We start from the raw sequence: 24,751 nt of genomic DNA, 5'->3' as shown, positions 1-24,751 counted from the left end.
CTCTCCTTTGTTGTGCAGTAAAATTAAACTCATTGTTATCGGACAAGTCATTGTGTCATTGTTGGTGAGTAACCATAATTAATTTTCTACTTACAGTACTTAGTACATGTACGTATGTTTAGTGTCACTGTACACACATTTACTGTATACTATTTTTCTTGCATTGTACGTATTTATTGCTGGTGGCCTGTCTATCGTAATGGCTGTAACATATGTGATATCGGAGACACTCAATATCTTTAAAATAATATTTAGGTTTTACTGTATATAAACAGTGTTTTTATATACATAATTTCAATGAATCTTACCTAATATCTAAGAGAATACAAAGAGATTATGCTGTATAACTCTGCGGGGAATATTTATAAACAGTGTGGGAGAGTTTATAAGGGCTTAAAATATATAAAAATAACCATACAAACATATGGTTTCTACTTCACGGATTTACACCTATCGCGGGGGGGTCTGGAACGCAACCCCCGCGATCGAGGAGGGATTACTGTACAGTAGTTTGATCCATGCACAAATGTTTGGGCCAAACCCAAATTTCTCTAATGTAGTTAAAAGGTAGTTCCATTCAATCATGTTGAATACTTTTTCTGCATCCAACGATAATAATATCTTATCATCATTATTCAGAAGTGAAATTGTTCTGTATGATGCACATTGTAATAAGTCCTTATTTTGTTTAGGACAGACAGTGATTAATGCTTGGCAAAAAGTTTGAGGTAGAATTTGATTGTCTGTAGCTTCTGTAAATGTTGCTAAAAAGAGGGGAGCTAGCTGAATGGAGAATTTCTTATAATATTCTACTGGGTAGCCATCAGGGCCTGCTGTATTCCGGCTTTGAAGTGACTTTATAGCATCTAGTAATTCTGACAGCGCCAAAGGTTTATCCAGTTCCTGCGCACTAAAAGTGTCTATTTGTGGTATCTGTAATGTATCTAGAAATGCATTAGATTGTGTGTTGTCTTCTTTAAACTCAGTAGAATATAAGGATTTATGGTAGTCTCTGAATGTGTGCATTATATTTTTATGGTTTATGATTTTATCTCCATTCGTGTTGATGACTCCTGGGATTAAATTGCGAACTTCTTGCTTATGGATTTGTTGAGTTAAGAGCTTATTAGTTTTCTCTCCCTGTTCATAGTAATGATGTCTTGTTTTAAAAATGAGTTGTTCAGTTTTTTTTGGTTGTTAAGAGGTTGAGCTTTGAATGCAGAACCTGCCTTTTCCTATGAAGAGCCTCACTTGGACACCTGGCATGTTCTCATCTATTCTAGTAATTTCGCTGGTTAGCTCTGATACCTTATTGGTTTCTAATTTATTTCTGTGGGAAAGATATGAAATAATTTGTCCTCTTAAGAAGGCCTTTACAGTTTTCCAAAGTATTCCTGCAGAGACCACTGAGGATGTATATGTCTCTAGGAGGAAACTGATTTGTTTCGATATAAATTCTGTACAGTTCTCATCTGCTAATAGAATTGGGTTAAGATGCCATCTGCGAGATGAGTGTGTGGGGCGTAATGATTTTAGCTTCAAGATCAAAGGGACATGGTCGAAAGTAACAATAGCTTCATACTTGCCAGATTTAATCGTAGGCAAGAAATTATTATCTGTAAAGAAATAATCAGTAGTTGAGTAGCAATGATGCACTGGTGAGTAGAAGGAATATGTTCTTGAGTTTGGGTTTAGAAATCTCCAGGGGTCTGATAGGTTTTGGTCTGTTAAAAACTGTGTAATTGTCTTTGCTGTGTTAGATGTCATCCCCCCTGTGACAGGAGTCCTATCTAAGAGTGGATTTAAAACACAATTAAAGTGCCCAGCCATTCTAATTTTATGAGTGTTTATATTGGAAATGGATGCAAAAACATTTTGTATGAATTCCCTATCATCGACATTGAGTGCATAAACATTTATCAAAATCACTTTACAGTTAAATAAACTGCCCATCACAATCACATATCTCCCTTCAGGATCAGATACTACATCTGATACCACAAATGAGACTGTTCTATGTAGGAGAATTCCCACACCTCTAGTTTTCTTTGTAAAGCTGGAATGGAACATTTGGCCAGTCCAGTCTTTTTGCAGCCGGAACTGATCATTGCTTAGTAAGTGGGTCTCCTGTAAAAATACTATTTTAGCATTTAAACCTGTTAGGTGAGAGAATATTTTCTCTTTAACCTTTAACATTCCAGCTCACAAAGTTAACTGTCAGATCATAGAGACTTTGATTCTGAATTTTTGATGTCATTTTGTAGTCTTAACTGGAAGTGAGACAGCTTTAACCTTAATTTCCAATTTTCCCATGAGTTATTGCCATGCAGCCTATTGCTACATTGGTGGTTATTATTATAAGGATTAAAATAATAGATTAGATATAACTTGCTCTCTTTCTCTTCCCGCTTAACCCCCACCACCCCCTTTTTGCCTCCCCACGTGAGGCTGGATCCCACTTCACAAAGTCCCAGTCCTCTGAAATACCTAGAGACAGAGCACGTCCAAAACAAAACAAGCCCCCCAGCAGTGGCATTTGGGGATTAAAAAGTAGAGATATCTATTGCCGATACAGTCTAAATACTATAAGCATAAAATATAATCATTAACAGACTATAAGCATAAAATATAATTATCAATAGTCTTGAAATATTAAGACAGTAGACCCAGGGAATGGTGTTAAAAAGTGGCCCTGGATAAGCATAGTAAACCCTAATGCAATAATAACAACAACAATAAACCAAGGGTACAGTGTTAAACAGTCTCCTTTAGAATAGTAAAAAAAACCCCTTTAATTTCTTTCACACATACGCCTACAAATATAATTAAAACATAAACAAAAAGTGTCCAAGAAGAGAAAAGGATGTATAATTATGGTACCCGTATCTTTGCAAGTGGATCAAACTGTAGGTTCTTGCCATACCATGACAGGATGCGACTCACTTTTGTATTTCAAAAAAGCGTCGGGATCAGCTTTCTTAATTCCTTTTCTGCTCCATCCGTGGAGGAGAAGATGTGATATTTGTCTTGAATTTCCACTTTCAGTTTGGCAGGATAGCTGTATCTGATATTGGCTTTCTGTAACCATTGTTTATTGTTGTAAAAAGCTGCACATTCAGTCAGAGGCGTATCTAGGGTTTTCAGCGCCCGGGGACAACTGAACAGTTCGCGCCCCCTCCTCTTTGCCAAAATGCAATGGGGAACAGAAAAAAAATTTTTTAAATGTATTTAAAATAACAGTATTTTCAGAAAAAAAATTTCATATAAGTCTCCGAAAATGATAATGCCGCTTTGTGTTCTTTAAAATCTAAATCCGTCATTAGTTTTTGTAAGAAAAAAATAGTTTTCCACATTTAAAAATGATTTTAAAGAACGTATATAGCAAATTATAAAGCAAAATAATTACATATTTATAAAAACTGCATTACTTACAATTTATTCATATGAAAATATGACACAGAATCACACAGAAATGGCGTTTGCAACAACTCAAGACAATGATACACTAATGCCTCATGTCAGTCGCGTGACCTGTTTAATAACGTCAAAAATTTTTCTGGGTGGGAGTCAAGCATGTTAGAGTAGTGGAGGGAATAAATTATTGTCCGTTGGGTATATAGAACTAATACATGCTTCGAAATCAGAAAGAGACAAAAAACATGGAGTGATGGACTGAGTATGCAAATGTTTTTTATTTAATTTTTAGTGCATTTAAGAATGGAAAACATTTCATGCTAAAATTTTGTAACATCAATTTGGCGCCCCCTGGATGCTGCCCCCGGGGACAGATGACCCCCTTGCCTATCCAGCTACACCACTGTGTTCAGCAGGTGTTGAGGGTGAGAAATCAGGGAAAATACGAATGTGGTTATTTTCAAATGTAATCTCCTGTTTGTGTCTGAGAAGTGGCATTACATTAAGCATTTCTCAGCATATCTTTAAAGACTGCATCAAAACTATTATATACACATTTTTCCAAGTCTTTATATTCCTGCTGCATCTCTTGCAGCTCCAGCCGCTGCTTCTTATTTGTCTTGAGCCAGCCATTTATTTCTTTCTTCATATTTTTGTGGCCATAGCCAATGTTGCGATTGCAGGTAAAGTGGCAACCCCAGGTACAGCCGATGCTTCCGGCTCGCGAGGATTAGATGAATGCGCGGACTGCAAGGCCATCTTTAGTTTCAAGTGATCTTCTGGAATCAGCGAGCTATCGTGACCTGCATGACTTGCACCTTCACTCCCATTTTCAAAAAAGTGTTTGGGACTCCTGAGCCCCTATGGGAAACATGTTCATCACACCCAAAAATGCAGCGGGAACTCGGTGATCACGCACCTGGAGCACTTCTGGGTGAAGGGTAAAAGGAGCCAGCAAATACCACTCAAGGGGCCTGAGTCGGTTAAATAAGGACAAGGTTGCTAGGGAGGACTGGTGGTGCCAAAAGAAGAAAGTGCTGGTATTTGCGTGTGTGCTTGGGACTGTATAATGCCTGTAGGGTTCACGGGGAAGACGTGCCCCATAGGTGAAGAGAAAAAATAAATATTGGCTTTATTATACACGTGCCTCAGTGTGAATTTGTGTTGGGTTGGGCGCAGTATAGTGCCTTTATTCACAACATATATATACACATATATATATATAGTTCTAAAGGCTGGAGAACCACTGCATACAACACAGAAAGGAATGGTAAAAAAATTATGAGCCTTACTGAATTATTGAATTGGTCACTGGCATTGCTGAAGGTAAAACAGATAATTAATTAACCAAGTTAAATCCATTCCACATTTCCACAAAAAATTATCTTTGATTTTAGGAAGAGTCGCTCATAAGTACTCCCTCTGCCTCATGCATGTGATTGCTTCATTGATCTTTTACCTAATGCACACCTCCCCAAAGGTACATTCTAGCCATTAATCTGTCCACACAGGCAGGTTATGGAAGAATATTGAAAAGAATTTGCAGAATAGATTTATTTCTCTTTCTTGCAGTCAAATGGGGGGAGGGGTGGGCTTTTTCCCCGTTGAGTAAAAGAATGGAGGGTTGAGACCATGCATTGACTATCAAGAGCTAAACCAAATTACAGTAACAAACAACAACCCACTTCTACTTATTTCATCACTTCTTAATCAACTTACAGGCTCTGCAACTTTTTCTAAACTGGATTTAAGAATTTCAAAAAATTTGATTAGAAGAAGATTAATGCAAAACTGCATTTAACACCACTAATTGGCATTACTAATACAGGGTATGGGCTTGCCAATGGTATTTCAGTCATTTATCAGTGGTATTAAGGGAAGTTCTTGTGAATTATGTGTTGGTTTAAATTGATGACATTTTCATTTTTTTTCTAAAGATTTTGAAACTCATAACGTATTTGTGAGGTAATGAAATGTCTCAGAGCTTATTGCTTATTTGTAAAATTAGAGAAATGTCAGCTTCATATTGATGCAAGTTCAATTTTTGGGTTATGAAATCACACAAAAATGGTTAGCAATGGATCAAACAAAAGTCTGGGTTATTTTAAAATGAATAATACCACAGAATATGAGACAGCTTCAGTGCTTCGTAGGGTTTGCAAATTATAACAGCAGGTTTATTAGGCAGTTCAGTTCTTTCTTATAACTTATCAATGAAGTCTAAGAATAAATTTGTATGGACCCTTGAAGCAATGTGCTCTGTGATGGACTGGTTGCCCATATTGGTTCCTACCTTGTGTTCAGTGCTACCAGTACATCCTTTGATTCCTCATGACCCTGACAATGAAAGCAGTTTCAGAAAATGAATAGATGAATGGGTATAGTGGTAATAGGTCTAAGGAATTATTATTATAAATAGAATTAAATGCACTAACAATATGCTACATATAACAAATTGTTGCCCTCCTTGCTTCTACTTTCCACTTGTCACCTGGAATTATTTGCTCACTTACACAGACAACCGATTTGCTATCAGTACAGTTTAACACTATGAGCTATCACAAGAGTGTAGCCCACAGGTTTGAAGTGAGGTGTAAAAATTACTTGAGGATATTTCCAAAAGTTCAAAAATGTCTTTTTTTTTTTTTTACAAAAATAAGCTAAATGAATTTCTAAGAAATGCATCTGTTGTGAGCATTTCTCCAAAATTTGAGTCTTCCTCCAACATATACACCGTAAAAGCAAATAGAGAAACAAATTTAAATTCTATAAATGTAAAATCAAAAACAACTTAAAACGTTTCAAATATTTCTCTACTTAATTGTGGCTTCCCCCTTTAATAAATACACACACACTATAAACAGTATGTTAATAAAAGACACTATCTTTTTAAAAATGTAATTAAACAATTCCTTTTTATTAAATATCTTTGCTTCACTTATGTAAATTCTCATCTCAGAAAAAATCCCCAGTCTTCTGATGCAATAATTATGCAAATAATGTGACTTTGTTTTTGTCATATAAATTTTAAGAGATTACTCCAACTGTACCTTTTACGCTTTCTTTCCTCGCTTAAACAACAGATATGGAGACTTTATATATTTCCATGTTTATGACTCTTTTATCATGTAAGTCACTTTTCTTTCATATTCCATGTGCATTTTTTGCTTTCATTCCTCATTTTTATATAATCACCATATAAACTGGCTTTACTCTTTTTTTGTCTCTACTGTATTTTTAGGTGTCCGGTCAGATATTGTCTTGTCCCAGAAAAGTAATGAAGTCAAAAATCCAGGAGAGTCTCTGCAACTGACCTGTCAAGGTTCAGGGCAGAGCAGTGCTGGACATACATTTACAGCTTACTACTTGAACTGGTTTCGGCAGGAGCCTGGAAAAGGACTTGAATGGCTGGGCTACATTAGCCCTGATAGCAGTACTACACGCTACGCAAGCAGCATTCAAGGACGATTTACGATTTCCAGAGACAATTCCAAACAGTCTCTGTATTTGGACATGAGCAGCCTCAAAACTGAAGACACAGACAAATATTATTGTGCTACAGGCACAATGAATAACCTCTTGCCGTTGCTCATACAAAATCCTTACCAAATAACTTTCTGTTCTAAAAAAAGGAGAAATGTTAAAATGTTTTCTTTCCTTTCTTTCCCACAACCTGAGGAACGATTGTTTTTTATAATTATTGTTAACATGCATACTATAGTTTAAAAATAAAACTAAAATGAAATTTCCACTTTAGAAGGGCTTATGTCCACCTGCACAACCACACAGAAAGAGGGATAGCAAATAATGACATATAAGATACAAACTTAATACCATTAAAAGGAGTAAAAACAAAAACACATGACGGTACTCAAATAAGCCTGATAACAGAGTGACTTGTCTATATTTAAACCAAACATGATATATTTACATTTTTAGGGCATATTTTTGTTTAAAATAAATAAAGAGAAGTAAATCAAGGGAAAAATGTGTCTTTGTCCCACGCGTTATGGAAGGCACTGTAGATAGATAGATAGATTCTTCTGTCCTGTAAAAGAGAAAATGTGCAGGTTTTACATTTACATTTGCTGCAGAAATAATGAAGTGTGTATTACAAATAATGCATAACATTCAGAGTGAGAACAAAAGAAGAGATGTTTTGTTTAAACTGCTGAGCTACAACTGACAGATGGATCTTGTCATCCCTGGAGATCACTCTTCAAACTTCTGAGCACAAACTCCAGAATGCATTTCAGAACTAGACTTAGTGTCAAGTCTGGAGTTCCTGAAGCCCTTTCAGTAGTTTCTGCTGTGCTCATGTGAAGGGAGCTGTAATGGTTAATTAATTGATTATGAACTGTTTAGAATACTTGTAGCATAAATTCATTAAAAAAGTATCATTTTCATTAATCCTGTTCACAGTCATGATGTCTTGATTTAAAAATGAGTTGTTCTGTTTCTTTAGTTGTCAAGAGGTTTAGTTCTGAATGCAGAGCCTGTCTTTTCCTATGAAGTGCCTCATTTGGACACCTGACATGTTTTTGATCTATTCTAGTAATTTCACTGATTAGCTCTGATACCTTCTTGGTTTCCAGTTTACTTCTGTGGGAAAGATATGAGATGATATGCTTTGCAGTAAGGAGACTGTGGAAGATTGTGGGTTCGCTTCCCGGTTCCTCCCTGTGTGGATAGCGCTTTGAGTACTGAGAAAAGCGCTATATAAATGTAATGAATTATTATTAATCTGTCCTCTTAAGAAAGCCTTCAGGGTTTCCCAGAATATTCCTGCAGAAACCTCTGAGGATGCATTTGTCTCTAAAAAAATAGATTTGCTTGGATATAAATTCTGTACAGTTCTCGTCTGCTAATAAAAGTGAGTTAAGATGCTAGCTGCGAGATGAGTATTTGGGGCATGGTGATTTTAGGTCTATGGTGAAAGGGGCGTGGACGGAGATAACAATAGCATTGTACTTATAAGATTTAATCGTAGGCAAGAAATTATCTACAAAGAAATAATCAATTCTTGAGTAGCAGTGATGCACTGATGAGTAGAAGGAATATTTGGACTGTATTGTCAATAGATATCTCTATTTTAATCCTTATACGCTGCTGCTGGGGGGCTTATTTTGTTTTGAATGTGCTTTGTCTCTAGGTCTCTAGGTAAGTCAGAGGACTGGGACTTTGTGAAGTGTAGTCCAGCCCAAAATTGGGCGGGGGACTGAGGGGGAGAGAAAGACAGCTATCTTATCTCTAATCTATCCTTTTAATCTTCAAAAATTATACGTGCCAACATCACAATAGGCTTCATAGCAATAACTCCTGGGACAATTGGAAATTAAGGTCAAAGCTGTCTTATCTTAAGTTAAGACTACAAAACGACAACAAAGATTCAGAAGCAATGTCTCCATGACCGAACAGTTAACTTTGTGAGCTGGAACGTTAAAGGTCTGAATCATGAATTAAAGAGAAAGAAAGTATTCTCTCACCTAACAGGTCTAAAAGCTAAAATAGTATTTTTACATGAGACCCACTTAGTAAGCAACAATCAGTTTCAGCTGCACAGAGACGGGATTGATCAAATATTCCATTCCAGCTATACAAATAAAACTAGAGGTGTGGGAATTCTTAGACATAGAACAGGCTCATTTGTAGTATCAGATGTAGTATCTAATCCTGAAGGGAGATATGTGATTGTCATTGGGTAATTTATTTAACTGTAAAAATGATTTTGATAAATATCTATGCACCCAATGTGGATGACAGGGACTTCATCCAGAATTTATCTGCATCCATTCCAATGTGAACACTCATAAAATTATAATGGCTTGGGATTTTAATTGTGTTTCAAATCCAGACCTAGATAGGTCTCCTGCCACAGGGGCAATGACATCTAAGACTGAAAAGATAATTACACAGTTTGTAACTGATCACAACTTATCAGACCATTGGAGATTTACTGTATAAACCCAAACTCAAGGACAGTTCTTTTAGACAAGGGTTTTGTTGATTAAGCCGACCTGACAAGGCTCTTTTAGGAAGAGGCCACAAGTGATTAGAGAAGGTGCACTGAACACAGGAAAAAAAAGATAGTATTTGGGTCTTAGAAGAGACAGTCCATACATACTGTAACATACGTAGCTCAGAATGTAGCTACCCTAACCTGGCATGTTTCATACAAAGCTCACTGAATGTGAAAAATGTGTGCGTATTTATAACGGTGAGAGAAATTCTAGAAGCCAGAAGTCATCAGCAAGAAAAATGTCACCTGTGCTCCGCCAGACTGAAGTACAATCATCAGCAAGAACCGGCTGATGATTGTACTGCTCCAGTGGCTTATTCTCTTCAGCCTGGATATGTATGTATAAATGATTATACTACAATGTATATTGGGAATGAAAGCTGTGTTTTATCTATATATATATATATATATATATATATATATATATATATACTAGGGGGCTTTGCCCCCTGCTCGCTTTGCTTGCCCATTTTGATTTGTGATTTGGCTCTGATAACTCTCATTTTCTTTTCCGGTCATGACTTTTGTTTTGACCCGTGACTCTGTTCTTTTTCCTGTTCTCCTCTGTAAATATATTTAGAATTGTCTGCCTTTTTTTTTTTTTTTTTTTTTGCACATAATCAGACCGACACAGAGAGGTGGTGCAAACTTGACACAGACCAAGTTGAAAATGACTTCAACCCAACATTCTGGATCTACAGTATGGTATCACAAAAAAGATTTAAACACATAGTTTCAGCAGTAACAACATCACTAAATAATTTATTGGCACTGCTAAAACAGAGTTTTAACATTATTGCTGTCTGAAATAATTTAAACATATTTTCATGTTGTCCACCACAGGCTGGCATGCAGTCTAAAGGTACTTGTGTTTTTTCGTCCAATGCTGCTTGAATAAGCAGTGGCTCTATTTAGATCTGAACTGGCTGAGCAGGGATAGACAGAGATAAATTATTATGACTATTAGTTGTTGTGCATGCTCTCATATAATATCAGTGATCATGTAATTTTCTTATACATGGAGGGACCAAAAAACACAGGGGAAGGATTGATGTTAGTCATTTTGAGCAAGTTGATTTCATGGTCTGAAAGTACTAAGAATCAGGATAGAGTCAGAGCAATACTAAATATGCATTTTATTGTTTTATAGAGAAACCCATATTCTAGTCAGTGCAAACTGAAGCATTGTTGAAACAAACAAGTTAATACCTTTATAGAAAGAACTACTTCATGAGTCTCTCAGAAGAAAGCAATTGATGCAAAAGGAGTTAGCAGTGCATGGTGCACAGCATATTTAAGTATAAGCAAAACAGCAAAATGTCCTTTTTCTTGGGTTTTCATGAAATTTTGCTGCTATGCATAAGAGCTGCACACAGGTCCATAACTTGAATTGTTAAGTACTGTAACTTTAATTTTATATATTACAAATAGCATCACCTGGGTAAGAAATTTTAAGGCAGAGTTAACTTCTAATCTTATAAATGGTGTATCTTAAATTGTACTCACCCAGAGACAAAGGAAAGTAATTTGAAATCCAGCAAATGACACTGTTCTTAAAACTCACTGTAGTAAAAATGAACAACCCACCTAGTTGCAGGTACCTCCAGGGTCAATTATTTGAGTCTAATGTCTCTTCTTGACAAAGTGAGATAGGTGTGCAAAATTTTGTTTAGAGTGGACCAAGGATGTGAAATTATATAAAGAACAAACACTCACACCAACATAGAGCTTTACGTACATACTAGCAGCAGCATGCAGTGTTTCCTGGGTAAATAATTTTAAGCACTGGCCCTTTTTTCTGCTAGTCTGGCTTCAGTTTGGACCTCAGTGATACTGTTCTGAATACTGTTTTTTTTTTTTTTTTTAATTTTCCAGGCTTTTCTGAGGGTTTAAAAATGATCTGAGTGTTGTTTGTGGGGTTTACAAACTCAAGGACTTCTATGGTTATTTTCTTAATTAGAGCTTTCATTTATAAAGTGACATTTATTTAATGTCTTTTTGGATGCCATTTTGTTTAGACTATGGTGGTGGCCATTTTGTGGTTTCAGTCATCATGATGTGAGTCCTGGTTGCTAAGGGCGTGGCCTCTAAGGTCATGACATCAAGGGTAATTGGTGAAGGGTTAAAAGGTCGTCTTGACAGCCATTTGTGTTTGACTAGTCAAAACTTAGCAACTTGGAATTCTTTTGATTATTTATTTATTTTTTTCCCTACTGCTTCTAGAAATTAGGTATGCCTTTTGACTTTTGTTGTTGGTTTGTGATTTAGTTCTGGTTTTTATTTCTTTTTTGAGTTTTACTTTTTTTGCTCTTGAATCCTTTCTTTCTAAAGTACCTTTTTCTAATTAACATGTATATTTTGTATTATGTGAGTGACCCAGAGATGAGAGTTCGTTGATTTATGAGACTTGAAACAGGAGGGTTTTGTTTTGGAACAGCTTCAGAAATCGGAAGATTCAGAAATCATCTCTGACCTCTGTTAAAGTTGTGCAATTTTTTTTTTTTTTGCCAAAATATTTGAATGCACTTAAAGTGGGAACATTTCTTGAGCAAAGTGCATTACTAGAAAACAAAGTAGAGAATTTAGGAAGTAAATGAATTCACAGGGAAATGGGGGGAGTCAAATTTCTCAAGTATTGTAAGGGTAAATTTAGTTAACTTTTCTGTAAGATTATATTTATGGCACCAAAATTAGTGAACAACACTGAGGTATTCACGCTTGTGGATTGCAGAACAGTGGAGAATTTTATTAATGTCTCATTGTTAGAGGAAAATGTTGAAACAATTAAACCATTGGTAATTTCAGTGGATGATAAGGTGATTGGTAATGGGTCTCTGGAATATGTACACTATCTCCACTCATACATTTCCAAATGGGATTATTTCTCAAAGACATATTAACCTTTTTTATTATTCCTTCCTCCATCATTTAGCTTATTTTGGGTTTTTTCTCTGATAATGTAAACATAATATTGGATTGGTTTGGGAAAACAAAAAGTTAGAATTGTGGTATGAAATGTAAGGATCTGGGGGCCTCATGTATAAACGGTGTGCACGCACAGAAATGTTGTGTAATAACGTTTCCACGTTCAAATCGCAATGTATAAAACCTACACTAGGCGTAAAGCCACGCAGTGTTCCACGGTACCTCATACCCTGTCATACGCAAGTTCTCCGCTCGGTTTTGCAGACTGGCAGCACCCAGCGTCAAATCAATGCTACTGTTCCTGTGTGGTTACCCTTTATTTCTTAGAACCACATTCCTAATGCGGCTTTATAAATACACTGAAACTAACCGCATATTGTTTATTAGTGTAATGCATCTGATTGTAATTAACCTGTAACAATATAATGGTTCAGGGAATAGCCATAGTATTCCAAATACCATAACTGCTTTAGCGTTGTAACTCTCACTGCACCATTTTTTTTCCTTCTTTCAGCTGCTCCCATTAAGGGTTGCCACAGCGGATCATCTTTTTCCATATTACTCTCACTGCACCACTCGGATTATTTATATCACTGTGTCTGAGTGGGGAAATCACAGCAGAAGCTGATCGGAAAGAGAATTATCCGTATACAGCATTAAGCCCACTCTGCCTCAGCCACAGCAAAACGTTTCAAAGCCTTTCCTGTACGGATCTCACGGTTCAGAAACAGTTTCTTCCCAAGAACTATAAACGCACTCAATCAATTGCTCCTTGTAGAACTGTTTGTACTTAAGTACAATTACCCCACTGTAAACTTGCACAACAGTTATAATATTACACAACCTGCGCCACTTTATAAAGCACGTATTTACATATGATGGCGATATCATTTTTAAGATGAAATGCAGCAAAATATGTTGATTATATTATACAACTTTAACTTCATTTAAATAATCTGTATTGTTAATAATTAAACATGTGAGGACATGGTGCTGCAGCACTAGCTAGTTCACAGATTGTTCCTGCTTTGCGCTGTATATTTGCTGAGGCTGGCGCGACACTGGAAGGATAGACGGATAGAATAATTAAACACGTACTATGAAAATATTTCAACGTTCCTTAAAAGTTTTGAAGAATCGTCGTTGTAAGCTTACAGATGGTTTAACGTCTATTACAGAGCTGATTGTGTGGCGATTGGGTATTTGGAGAAAGAAAAAAGTAAGGACAGGAATTGGAGGATAGCATGTTTGAAAGAGACCGTACTGCTACAATAATTTCATCGAAGGTCGCACACAATCACGCACCGTGTTCCCATATTTAATAACATGCTTTAACTCCTATCATCATGAAAAAGATATTGCGTTTACATCTCAGTATTTTAATTATTCAGAGAGCTGTAATATCACGAATGTAATGGATTCTGTGTCCTGTCGGAGAAAGATAAAGAACGGAAGCACGTAGTGATTCACACACATAGAGCACATTAAAGATCAAATACAAAACAAAGCATTTAACATGCTACTTTAGTTACGATGGGATTTGAGAAACTAGTAAATTAAACGATTTTAAGATTATGTTTATATTCTACTTTAATGACAAAATAAACTACGTGATTAAAGTGGATATTTTGAGATTGAAGTTAACATTTCGTGCTTTTTTCCTACTCTGTGCCTTTTTTTGTCACTGTACCCTAATAAGCTTCCATATAACACTCAGACAGTGGGCTATGTCTCGCCTTTTCATGGCGACTTTGATATGTGACAACTTCTTTTTTATGTCGGGCACTGTGTGACTTTGTGAACTTGAGCTTGTTTCTCCAACACGCTATGTCACTCGATCAACTTCCTTTTGTTGATTATACCACTGTATAAACCAACAAATAGTACGTTTTTCTTTGCCTCCACTTGGTATTTACTGAAATTCTTATTTTTCCTCTTGCTTTTGCCATTGCCTTTTCACAGAACGCTGAGCTTAAGGTCTATTTATATTGATTTGCATATTCAAAGAGGCGTAATTCTGGGAGGAGACGGGGCTTGACAGAAGGCACGTGCACATGAGTTAGTTTTCACGCTGATCAGGATTTATGGAGCGGAACTTGGAGTACGCACAGATTCCTGCATCTGGAATTTTCTGTGCGTAAGCACATTTTGGCTTTTGTGCTTGCGTCATGTTATAGTGCGAATTCTACACACAGCGTTCTGCATGAAGCCCCAGTTCCTTGATATTCAGGTACAGACCTATTTTCTTTGTGTTCAAATTACCCTACTGCCAATGGGATATTCTGATTTACACAATGTTGTTTTTAGCAAGAGTCATTCACAAGTACTCTCCTATCATCATGAATATGATTGATTCCTAATGCACATTAATGCATCCAGAACGTCAAGCTATGGAATAATGTTAAAAAGAATTTGCAGAATGCATTTATTGCTCCTTTATGCATTCCAGTGGGAACAGGCTTTTTCATGTTGAGAAAAGAATTAGAGGGGTGAGACCATGCATTGACTATCAAGAGCTAAACCAAATTACAGTAAAGAACAAGTACCCTTTGCAGTTATCTTAATCAACTGAAAGACCATGCCTTTCTAAACTGAATTTAAAAAGTACATATAATTTGACTAAAGTAAGAGAGAAAAATGAATAGAAAATTGCATTTAACACCACTACAGGCATTACAAATACAGGATAATGCCGTATGGGCTTGCCATTGCACCATTGGCATTTCAATCATTTTTTGAAGATATTTTCAGGGAGTTTCTTGGGCATTTTGTGTTGGTTTATATTGATATATATTTTATTTATTTTAGATTTTGAAATTACAATTAACATCTTTGTGAGGTACTGAAGTGCCTGAGAGGTAATCACTCAATTGTAAAATTAGAGAAATGTGAGCTTCATACTGATTAAGTTCAGTTTCTGGGCTATGAAATCACACAAAAGGGGTTAGCAATGGATCAAACAAAAGTCTTGGCTATTTTAAAGTGGAGAACATCAGACAGTGTGAAACCGAGCCACTGCTTTGTAGAGTTTGCAAATTATTACAGAAGGTTTATTAGTAATTTCAGTTCTATTATCTTTCTTTTCACTTCCTTAATAAAGATGTGTATAAACCCAGAAGCATAAGAAGCTTTTCTCAAATTAATGTCTTTATTCACAGCCCCTAACCTGAGACACCCAAACCCCTCATAACAATTCATTTTGAAGTATTGTGTTGAGAACCAATTTATTACAACACTATTCAAGAGTTGTACTTCTGTGTCAAGATGTAAGACATGCTTTTAGTCCTTTAGGCTTTGACTCCTACTGATTTAACGATTAACAGTATGCATCTGAGACAAGCATTAACAATGTTTTCATAAATTTTATTCACTATATAGTGAGCATTTTAAGCCAACATCAACAACATGTAATTCATCTTTCTTATGAAAGTTTATAAAATGATGTTTCCGTACCTACTCATTAGTGCCCTTTGCTGGATGTTAGAGAAGGAAGGCTGATATTTCTTCTAAAAGAAAGATTTGAAACTTTCATTAACACAGTGCTATGGAACAGCGAGACATTTTGTTCACTTCAGATGCAATTCAAGTCTTTACCCATCTTCTGTCTTTTCATTGATAGCTCAATAGAGTCCAGAGCTGAAAACAAAAAAAAAACATATTTACCTAGGGAAATGTTACAAAATGAACCAAAAGAACATGCACAAAAAATGACACTGTTCAAGCTGTGCATCATTTCTGTAACTTCTATTTTTTTTCCTTAGGTTCTTGGTCATTATTTAGGAGGGCATTTGCTTGGTCAGTTCAATGTGAGTATTTACTTCAGTGATTTCAAAAACAGCATAAAGTGTAAAATGGTAAACATTTTAATTATTTGCATTTGATTTACAATATGGCTAAGCATATATGCCACAGAACTGACCAAAAAGTTACTGAAATGAAATTTAAACATTATACACCACCACTTCCTCAAAGCTAGCATGTCATTCTAAGGAGGACTGGGCATAATAAAGTTGTTAAAAAGAGTTTTATGTTATAAAAATATTTATGCAAACCATAACAAGCATGCATTTAAAATAAATGGATTTTGAAAGGTAGGTGTTTCTGGAACATCAAAACCACTAGGGACAGTATACTAAAAGTAAAAAAATAAAAATTAAAAGTCAACATAACTCAACACAAATACCTGGCATAAATTGTTGAAGGTGTCAAAAATGGGAACTCTCAACCAGATACAGTGGAACCTTGGTCTGCGAGGAAACGTGCTTGCAATCTAAAGCACTCGTATATGAAAGCGAATTTCTCCATAAGAAATAATAGAAACTCAGATGATTCGTTCCACAACCCAAAACTATTCATATAAAAATGGTTAATACAAAATATAAAGTAAAAATACATAAGACAAATTAACCTGAAATTTACCTTTGAAAAGAATCATGGCTGGTGTGAGTGAGTTTCTAAACTCTTGTGGGATTCCACCCAATGGGACAACACACGGAAGAGTATTCAAAGCAATCGCAGTCTCCCAGCGCTGTAGCAGTTCACCGTAAAAGCAAATCCGAAAAGATCGCAGACATGCTATAAGCACCTGCCATTGATAGGTGAGACAAGGAACATTATAAATGCACAGGGCACAGTATTACTTGGCCACTAACCTGGGCACGACCCTGCCTGACTGCTGTGTCTGTGTATAGGAGAGTGGAAGATCCCGCTACAATAAATAACCACGCTGTTCCTGTTTCAAGCTGAATAAAGCTGGTGTCACTAAAGTACTGAGACTCAGCTTCCCATTTTGGGATGCAAGATGGGGACTCACACGTCCCAGAACACACACACACACACTCACACATAGTCACAATGCGCTTGTACGGATGTTGACTATATGAGTGAGGCACGCCGACTGATAATTACCCACAAGCAGCGAGAGAGAACTACCAGCTTAGTTGTGATCACGTGACCCTCGGCACACAAACCGTATATGTACTACTTGTATTGCAAGATCTCGCTCATTCATCAAGTCAATTTATTAATTTTTACCTTGTCTTGCAAAAGACTTGTAAACCGAGTTACTCGCAATCCAAGGTTCCACTGTACAATCCTGCCTCCACAAATACTGCAATGAAAGAAGAGAGAACTAAACTTGAGACATACCTCATTAAACTCGACAGGACCTCAAGGATGATATACAGCACGTTCTATTGAGAAACCACAAAATTGTCATTTGGAAACTGGACACAACATTAAATACAGATATACAGAAAAATATAGTTAAAATATGAAATGGTCATATCATCAACATAGGAATTCCACAGTCCTGGATATTCATCTGACTTGGAAGGCACTAATACAAGAGCAAAAAATTAATCAAAGAAAAATTTGTTACTGATATAAAATGTTTCTAGGTATCAAAGAAAAAAAAAGTTAATTATGACATTTACTAATATCAAATCCTGATTGTGAATTTCCATTGTCGAAGAGACACATGTTGAGCAATTCTCCAGCTTGAAAAAATAAGTAAATATGTGTAAGGCATTTTTACATTAACATTGTAAGTCGTCTTCATGAGTATATTAATAAATATTAAATTTAATATAATTAAATATTAGTATATTATTACATGAGTAAGCAGAAAGTAAATTCATACAAGGGAGTTTTTAAACTGACATGATTATCTAAAGTTCTGGAACAAGAACCAAATTCTTTGAACTGAACAACATGCTGGAGTAGAACCTTCACCAAAACAGAACTTCATATTTCATTTGAATGCAAAATTCTCTTAGTCGCAACAACAAATGAGTCAAATATAAAAACCTGCACACAGTGACAAAAGATATGTCACCAAATCCTTGTGGGTCATCTCTATTCTCATAAAGAGTCCAGAAAGTATTTCTTTCTGCTATGGCTTCAGCACCTACAGTATTATGTGATAAGCAGAGTTTATTGAATCAAACAGTAAGGGGCAATCATCCTTTTTCTTTTTTTTTTTTCCATACATTTTGCAGGTGTAACTGTAGATAATACATTTTTATACATTTCATTTATTCGTAGGCACCTTTTCTAAATATGCAAGGACACCGAACAATAGATGAAACACACATTATAAACAAAACTAAAATATAAAATTTAAAATTGGACAGATCAATTGTAGTCAGAGAAAAAGCAGTCTTAAACAAATGAGTTAAGTTTAGATTTGAAAAGTGAGAATGATTCAATATTTCTAAGCTCTGATGGTAGTGAGTTCCCAGGCTAGGGAGCAGAGCAACTGAATTAAAAGATACAGACAGACTCTCTCTCTCTCTCTCTCTCTCTCTCTCTCTCTCTCTCTTTGGAGCACACCTGCGCTTCAATCCCCCTAATGATTGAGTCCCCAACTATCACTACCTCTCTTTTTGGGAACTGGTTTTGAGGTGGCCTGTTGGGGCTCCTTATCCCTGCCTTCCACCTCAGAATTATCAGAGTCACCGTCCAGCTCCGCAAGGACATGATAACGGTTAGACACTTCTAATTCTGGGGTTGATGCCCCCAGACAGTGTGCACCCTTTACCTTGTGACCGTGACTCACCTATTCCTACCTGTCTGATCTGGAATCTTCTCCCGTGCCACCTTGGGGGTGCACACTATCTCTCTAAAGGACACCTGGACCAAGTCCGCCAATTCTCTATTACAACGCAGGTCAGCCAACTCCTCCTCCAGTTCAGCGACCTTGAGCTCGAGGTGCTGGATCAGTTGGCATCTCTTGCAGATGTAGCCCTCATAGACAACTGGCTCTTCCAAACCATCATCTAAAAAGTCCAACATCCAACAGGACTTGCATTGCTCTGGCCTCATTATTAAAATTTGATTTTGGATTACTGCTCTGCCTTAACTTTGTTTTTTTTTTTTTCTTCTTAAAATTTCTTCTTCTTTCGGCTGCTCCTTAACTTAAATGGTAACACTAAGATCTGCTCCAGATATTTTACACCTTTTCCCCTTAAGTTCCTGTACTGTTCTCCCTCTCAGCTGCCTGCTATTTGTCTTTCTATGAGGTTAACTTTACTTTTCTCTGTCTCTTCTCCTAACTTTGCGCTCCTCTTACTTATAAACTCTCCACTCGCACTGTTTGTATTCCTCCTTATTAATGAACCCTTAAACTGTCGTCTGCTTAACTGTTCTACCTCTGGACCGCTATGGACTGTTTAATCTAAAATAAACGAATAAAACTTTATTTGCTTCTACAGCCCCTTGTGTCTGATCAGCGTCTTAATGCTGGCCGCTTACCTGCTCACCGCTGAGCCTTCCACTTTTACTGCTTTGAAGTCTGATGTGGCCTTTTTTTCCTTTTCCTTTAAACTAAGGAATCGCTGTTACAACGATGCATTTATTTACTTACAAATGCCAATATCAGTTACTGCTGCTTTCTACCCTGCCTCCTTGATGCTAATTCAAATACAGAGAACAAGAACAGGTACAAGTAACTTTTCCAAGCGCACCTCCAAACTCCCAGCTACTTTTGCTCTTGTGCGGGCAAAAAAAACCCTTCTAAAGGGAAAAAAGCTTTAAAAATTCCCACATGGCTCCTTAGCGGCAACCAAAGCCCAAGTCTTTAAGAGCAAAATTTTATTTTATTTTATTTTTTTTTAATTCTCACACCACAGAACAGACCAAAAACTCAACAGCCTCTAGCATTTGCATAGCACACGTCAGCCATGTGACCTCATTGGTGTATATTCTGGATTTTTTCATTATAAAAACGACAGAAGGGTATTGCAAAAATCAGTTGAATAAAGGTGAGAAGGTAAGGAATCCGGGGGTTGTGTGATATTATTAAGCAATGAAAACAATGACTTGGTGCTACCTTTATTGGAAGAAATAATGTGAGTATAATAGTTATATTTGGTTTGAGCAATACAGTCCTTTTAATAAAGTATATATGGAATTTATACATCTTTGTGAACAAAGAGTTGTTTTTTTTATACAACCGTTATAGTTGCTGTCCTTTGGTTTTCAAAAGCCAAGTATCTGGCGTGAGCCAGGGAGCAGAAAATGAGAAAAACAGATCTAGCTTTTAACAGAGAGAGCGGTAAGAATACCATTAAGTCCAGTGTTCTGGTGTGAAACCAGTTCTTCAGGAGTGGATAAATTATGAATATCCATAAGAGAATCAATACTAGAGGAAAGAAAGTCCAAGTTAATATTCTTAATATTACAGAAAGACATGAGACGGAAAAACTTAGTATTGGAAAGAGCAAGTTTAACATTGGATGAAATAAGAAAATGATCAGATATGGGGAGTTCATTTGCAGTACAATCAAGACGGGTAACTCCAGAGCAGCAGATCAAATCCAAGATATGTCCTTTAGAATGATTGGGAACCTCAGTATGCTGCTGGAATCCAAAACTCTCAAGGCAGGATGTAAAGCTCCTAGTAATAGGGACATTGATATTATCCATATGTATACTGAAATCCCCCTGAAGTATTATGTTTGATGAAACAGTAGATAAGTGTGTAAGAAAAACAGCAAAGTTGTTCAGAAAGTCATTTGATTTAAGGAAGCGGTAAACAGTTACAATAATAGTAGGAATAGATCCAGTTAATTAACACACAAGAGATTCAAAAGAGCTGAAGGCAGGAACAGACAATGGCAGGACTTTCCACTTCTCACAATACATTAACACAAGACCTCCTCCCCGGCCAGAGCCACGGGATGACAGATGTAAATAAACCCCGGGGGAGTGGATTCGTTAAGTTGGGAAAAGTCATGAGGTTGTTGCCATGTCTCTGTTAGACAGAAAAAATCAGTGAGGAGATCGTGGATCAGATGCCCCTTGCTTGTAAGTGAGCGGATGTCCAACAGGCCAAAGTTGACAATGGCGTTATCACATTTTGTAACAGTGTTAGCTGACCGGGCTAGGCTGGCTAACACACTGTGGTCAGCGACCCTGCCTAAGTTACATGGATGACGTCGGACTGGACCAGATGAGGATATGTCAATGAAAAATTCTCTTGCCAATCTAAAGCCATAATTATGGAAATAATACAGTGTACAGTTTTCTAATAGGTTTTTGTGTGTCAATCTTAATTGCTATAATGGGGATTAAAAATGCTCAGAAATTTAAATATGCAATGGAGAATCTAGCTAACTGATTTAAGGACTGATCAAAGTGCATGTGTTTTAATATTCTTCTGCTGCCATCTAAAACTATATCTTGCATTATTAGGTTATATAATATTGGTTTGCAAAGTCACATTCTATTTGCTTATATGTCACTAGTACAATAAAATGTATTACCAATAATACATAGTTGTAGCTCTTTCTCCGCTTATTCCTGTACTCTGTTCAATTGCCCAAGGTTATAAAAATTTTTATACTGTATTGGGGATTTGTTCTGTTTTGTGTATTGTATTGTATTGACCCCCTTCTTTTGAACACCCACTGCACGCCCAGCCTACCAGGAAAGTGGTCTCATTTTAAACTGCCTTTCCCAAGGTTTATTACATTTTTTCCCTACATGGGTTTTTTTTGGAAGTTTTTCCTTGACTTCTTAGAGAGTCAAGGCTGGGGGGCTGTCAAGAGGCAGGGCCTGTTAAAGCCCATGTGGCACTTATTGTATGATTTTGGGCTATATAAAAAATAAATTGTACTGTATTGTATATAAGTAGAAGGGAAGGGGGAAGTGCTAAACTGCTGTACCTGACCAGAGTGAAGAGTGTATGAGTTTTGAAGCATTTGGTTAGTTTGTGTAACAGAGCATAAAAGGTAAAATAGGGTCGCATACAACTGTATATAGCAAAAAATAGCTAGTAAAAAAGTTTAAGATTAATTTCAAAGCAAGTGAATGCATAGAAAAAATATATTTACTGTAAACATACACATAATCGGTAATGTCTTCAATGAGTCCAAATTGGTACTACTAGCGCATCCTTCATGTGAGAATTTGCCTAAAATTGAGAACAAATTAGTTAATACTTTGAATATTGCAAAAATGATGGCCACATTACATATGAAATAACTTCTTACAGGTAAACTTTCTAATGTATCAAGATTTCTTAGAGGCCCCCAATCTCCCATGTAAATGTCTTTCCCCTGCACAGAACAATTTAAAACCTCTCTGCATAAATTGCATAAAATAACATTATAGACATCAAAAACAGAAATATTTCACCATCCACAGTGGAAGGGTATATTCATTAACAGTAAGAACACGCATTTAAACTCAATTTGTTGCACCAAGTGTAATCATGCATTATGAATCTATAAAACAGAAGCAAAATGTTAAGCATTATCTACAATGTGACATATAATGCAATAATTACTTGACAACTTACAGTGGATTCCATCTAAGATTCTGGTCCAACTCTTGTCAACCGCACTCCTCCCACTTCCAAAAGTCTCTCTGTGACAGTTTGGTATCCATTACAAACCTGATTTGTGGCAAAATAGCAAATGACCATTGCACAATTTCCATTAAACATGCACATTAACTTTAACATAAACTGCCCACAACATAATAGTATGCATATGCTATGCCTCAAGTACATAGCATTTTCTCCTGCATGGGATTTAACATAAATCCCCAAGATATTCTGCTTGCTTTCACATTTTCCAAACTTGTGAGAGCTTCACAATGAATTCCACATTGACCTGGAATGCACAAAAAACAGTGTTCGTTTAGGTAAAAATTTATTACATAAATTCACACTTATGTAATTTTCACCATTAATTGCAACTGGAGTTGCTGGACAGACTGCTTGAAATGTTCCTGGGTGACTTATTGAATGCATGACTGGGGATGTGACTGCTTGATGAATAGCTGATGGAGATGGAGGAGAAGGAGCTAAAGAAGCCTCTAGCAGAGCTGCAAAAGAGTTTTACTTGGGTAGGAAAGAGGTGACATTTAAATAAAATATTTTTGAACATGACATTTAAGATAGATAGATACCTAGAACTGACTGTAGCTGCGTTTTCCCAAAATTACCAGTTCTGCAGCTTCAACTCAAAAAAAATGGGATTCAACAAAAGCCTGACGCGTAGAAATGATTCCACAGACAAAATATCTTGGTTTTTGAAAGTTTAGTTAAGTTTTGAAGTAAAACAGTTCACACAAAAAGAAAAGATTAAAATAACAAAAAAGAAAAAGTTAATGTTAAGAAAAGTTCAATTCTAAGCTTAATCTTGTTACATCACAAATCGTTACTTCTCACTTAACATTTCTGAACCATTTCAAAACGGTCAGAAAACTGTATGCTTATCCCATTCCTAAGCTTTAAAATGGATCTTTCAAGTCACTCTTTAATGAGACCTGTTCTAAACAAACTGGGCTTATTATCATACTGTTATTCAGTTATAGTAAGAAGGTTCTATCTCTTGTGAACTATAGGGGGAAAAGACTATATCATAAGATATGACTATGAAAGACATTAATATTCTATTCAAATTAAGCAAACATCAATATGAGTTTAACTCAAAACTTTAACTTTCTAAGATTGGCTCTTACACTGACTTTTCAGTAGAATCAGTGGCAATTTTACTCCCTGGACAAATCTTCCTTGGTTCTGCCAGTGCCTTCTGATTGACATTCTTATGTTGACGTATAGTGGATCTCATCAGGAACATGTGACCAAACTGATACAGCATATTCAGAATATAATTGTTTTTCTGCATCAGTGCACTGCCCTCTGAGAATTTATCCACGCTTGCAATTCTGGAACCAAAGAAATTCTCCTCCGCACATCCTTCTCATCCTTTGTATTGTATTGGTCGAATGTATCATACAGAGCATAGTGCTCAGCGGATCCTGTGACAGGATGACCATTTGAATCAGGTGTGACTTTTTTAGCATTTAGCCAATCCAAATTTATTTTTAAATTGTCTTTCACTGCAATTTAAATTTTGTCAGAGGTTGCCTCTGCTAGTCGTCTTTCATTTAGATAAATAAAGATCTCTCTGGCTCCCGTATCTTGCAGTGGTTTACCAAACCCCTGGGAAAGTCATAAACCAACAAATTTGGAATATGCATCTGAGACAGCAACATATCAGCATAGTCTCTTGGACTTTCTGTCCTGATGTTGAATTTAACAGAGTAGACTACTTCACGTGGACGCATGACAACAGCCCAGCCACCTTTTCAAACATAAAACAGAATCAACTTAAGTATTGCTGTATGTAAAATCATTAGATATAGCTTTTTACGCCAAAAACAATACCTATTAACAAACCTCCACTCACCTGATGTCCTCCAAAACTTCTGGATCACCTTGTCATATGTGCTTCGAGTTTGCATTTTTGCCCTTAATTGCATGACAAGATCCATTTTTGAGCCCTTAGAATCAAGCTTACATTGTTTACAGTAAAGTTTTCTGATGGTGTTAACCTTTAGAAATGACAATAATGAGAAGGTAGCACCTTCTAATAAAAA

General features: G+C 36.4%; 2 gene segments (V, D, J or C); both read left to right on the top strand.

The window, feature by feature from the left end:
• Positions 1–24,751, top strand: part of LOC120523672 — an 826,057-nt gene that overhangs the window by 296,894 nt on the left and 504,412 nt on the right.
• The window catches only part of LOC120523695, a 32,592-nt gene continuing 14,345 nt past the window's right edge, over positions 6,505–24,751 (top strand). Inside the window, 1 exon segment of the V gene segment in view lies at positions 6,505–6,542. Within this exon segment, the coding sequence occupies positions 6,521–6,542 (22 nt within the window).

The sequence above is a fragment of the Polypterus senegalus genome, chromosome 1, assembly GCF_016835505.1.
Source record: "Polypterus senegalus isolate Bchr_013 chromosome 1, ASM1683550v1, whole genome shotgun sequence".
NCBI classification, from domain to species: domain Eukaryota; kingdom Metazoa; phylum Chordata; class Cladistia; order Polypteriformes; family Polypteridae; genus Polypterus; species Polypterus senegalus.
This window is presented reverse-complemented; position numbering and strand designations above follow the sequence as displayed.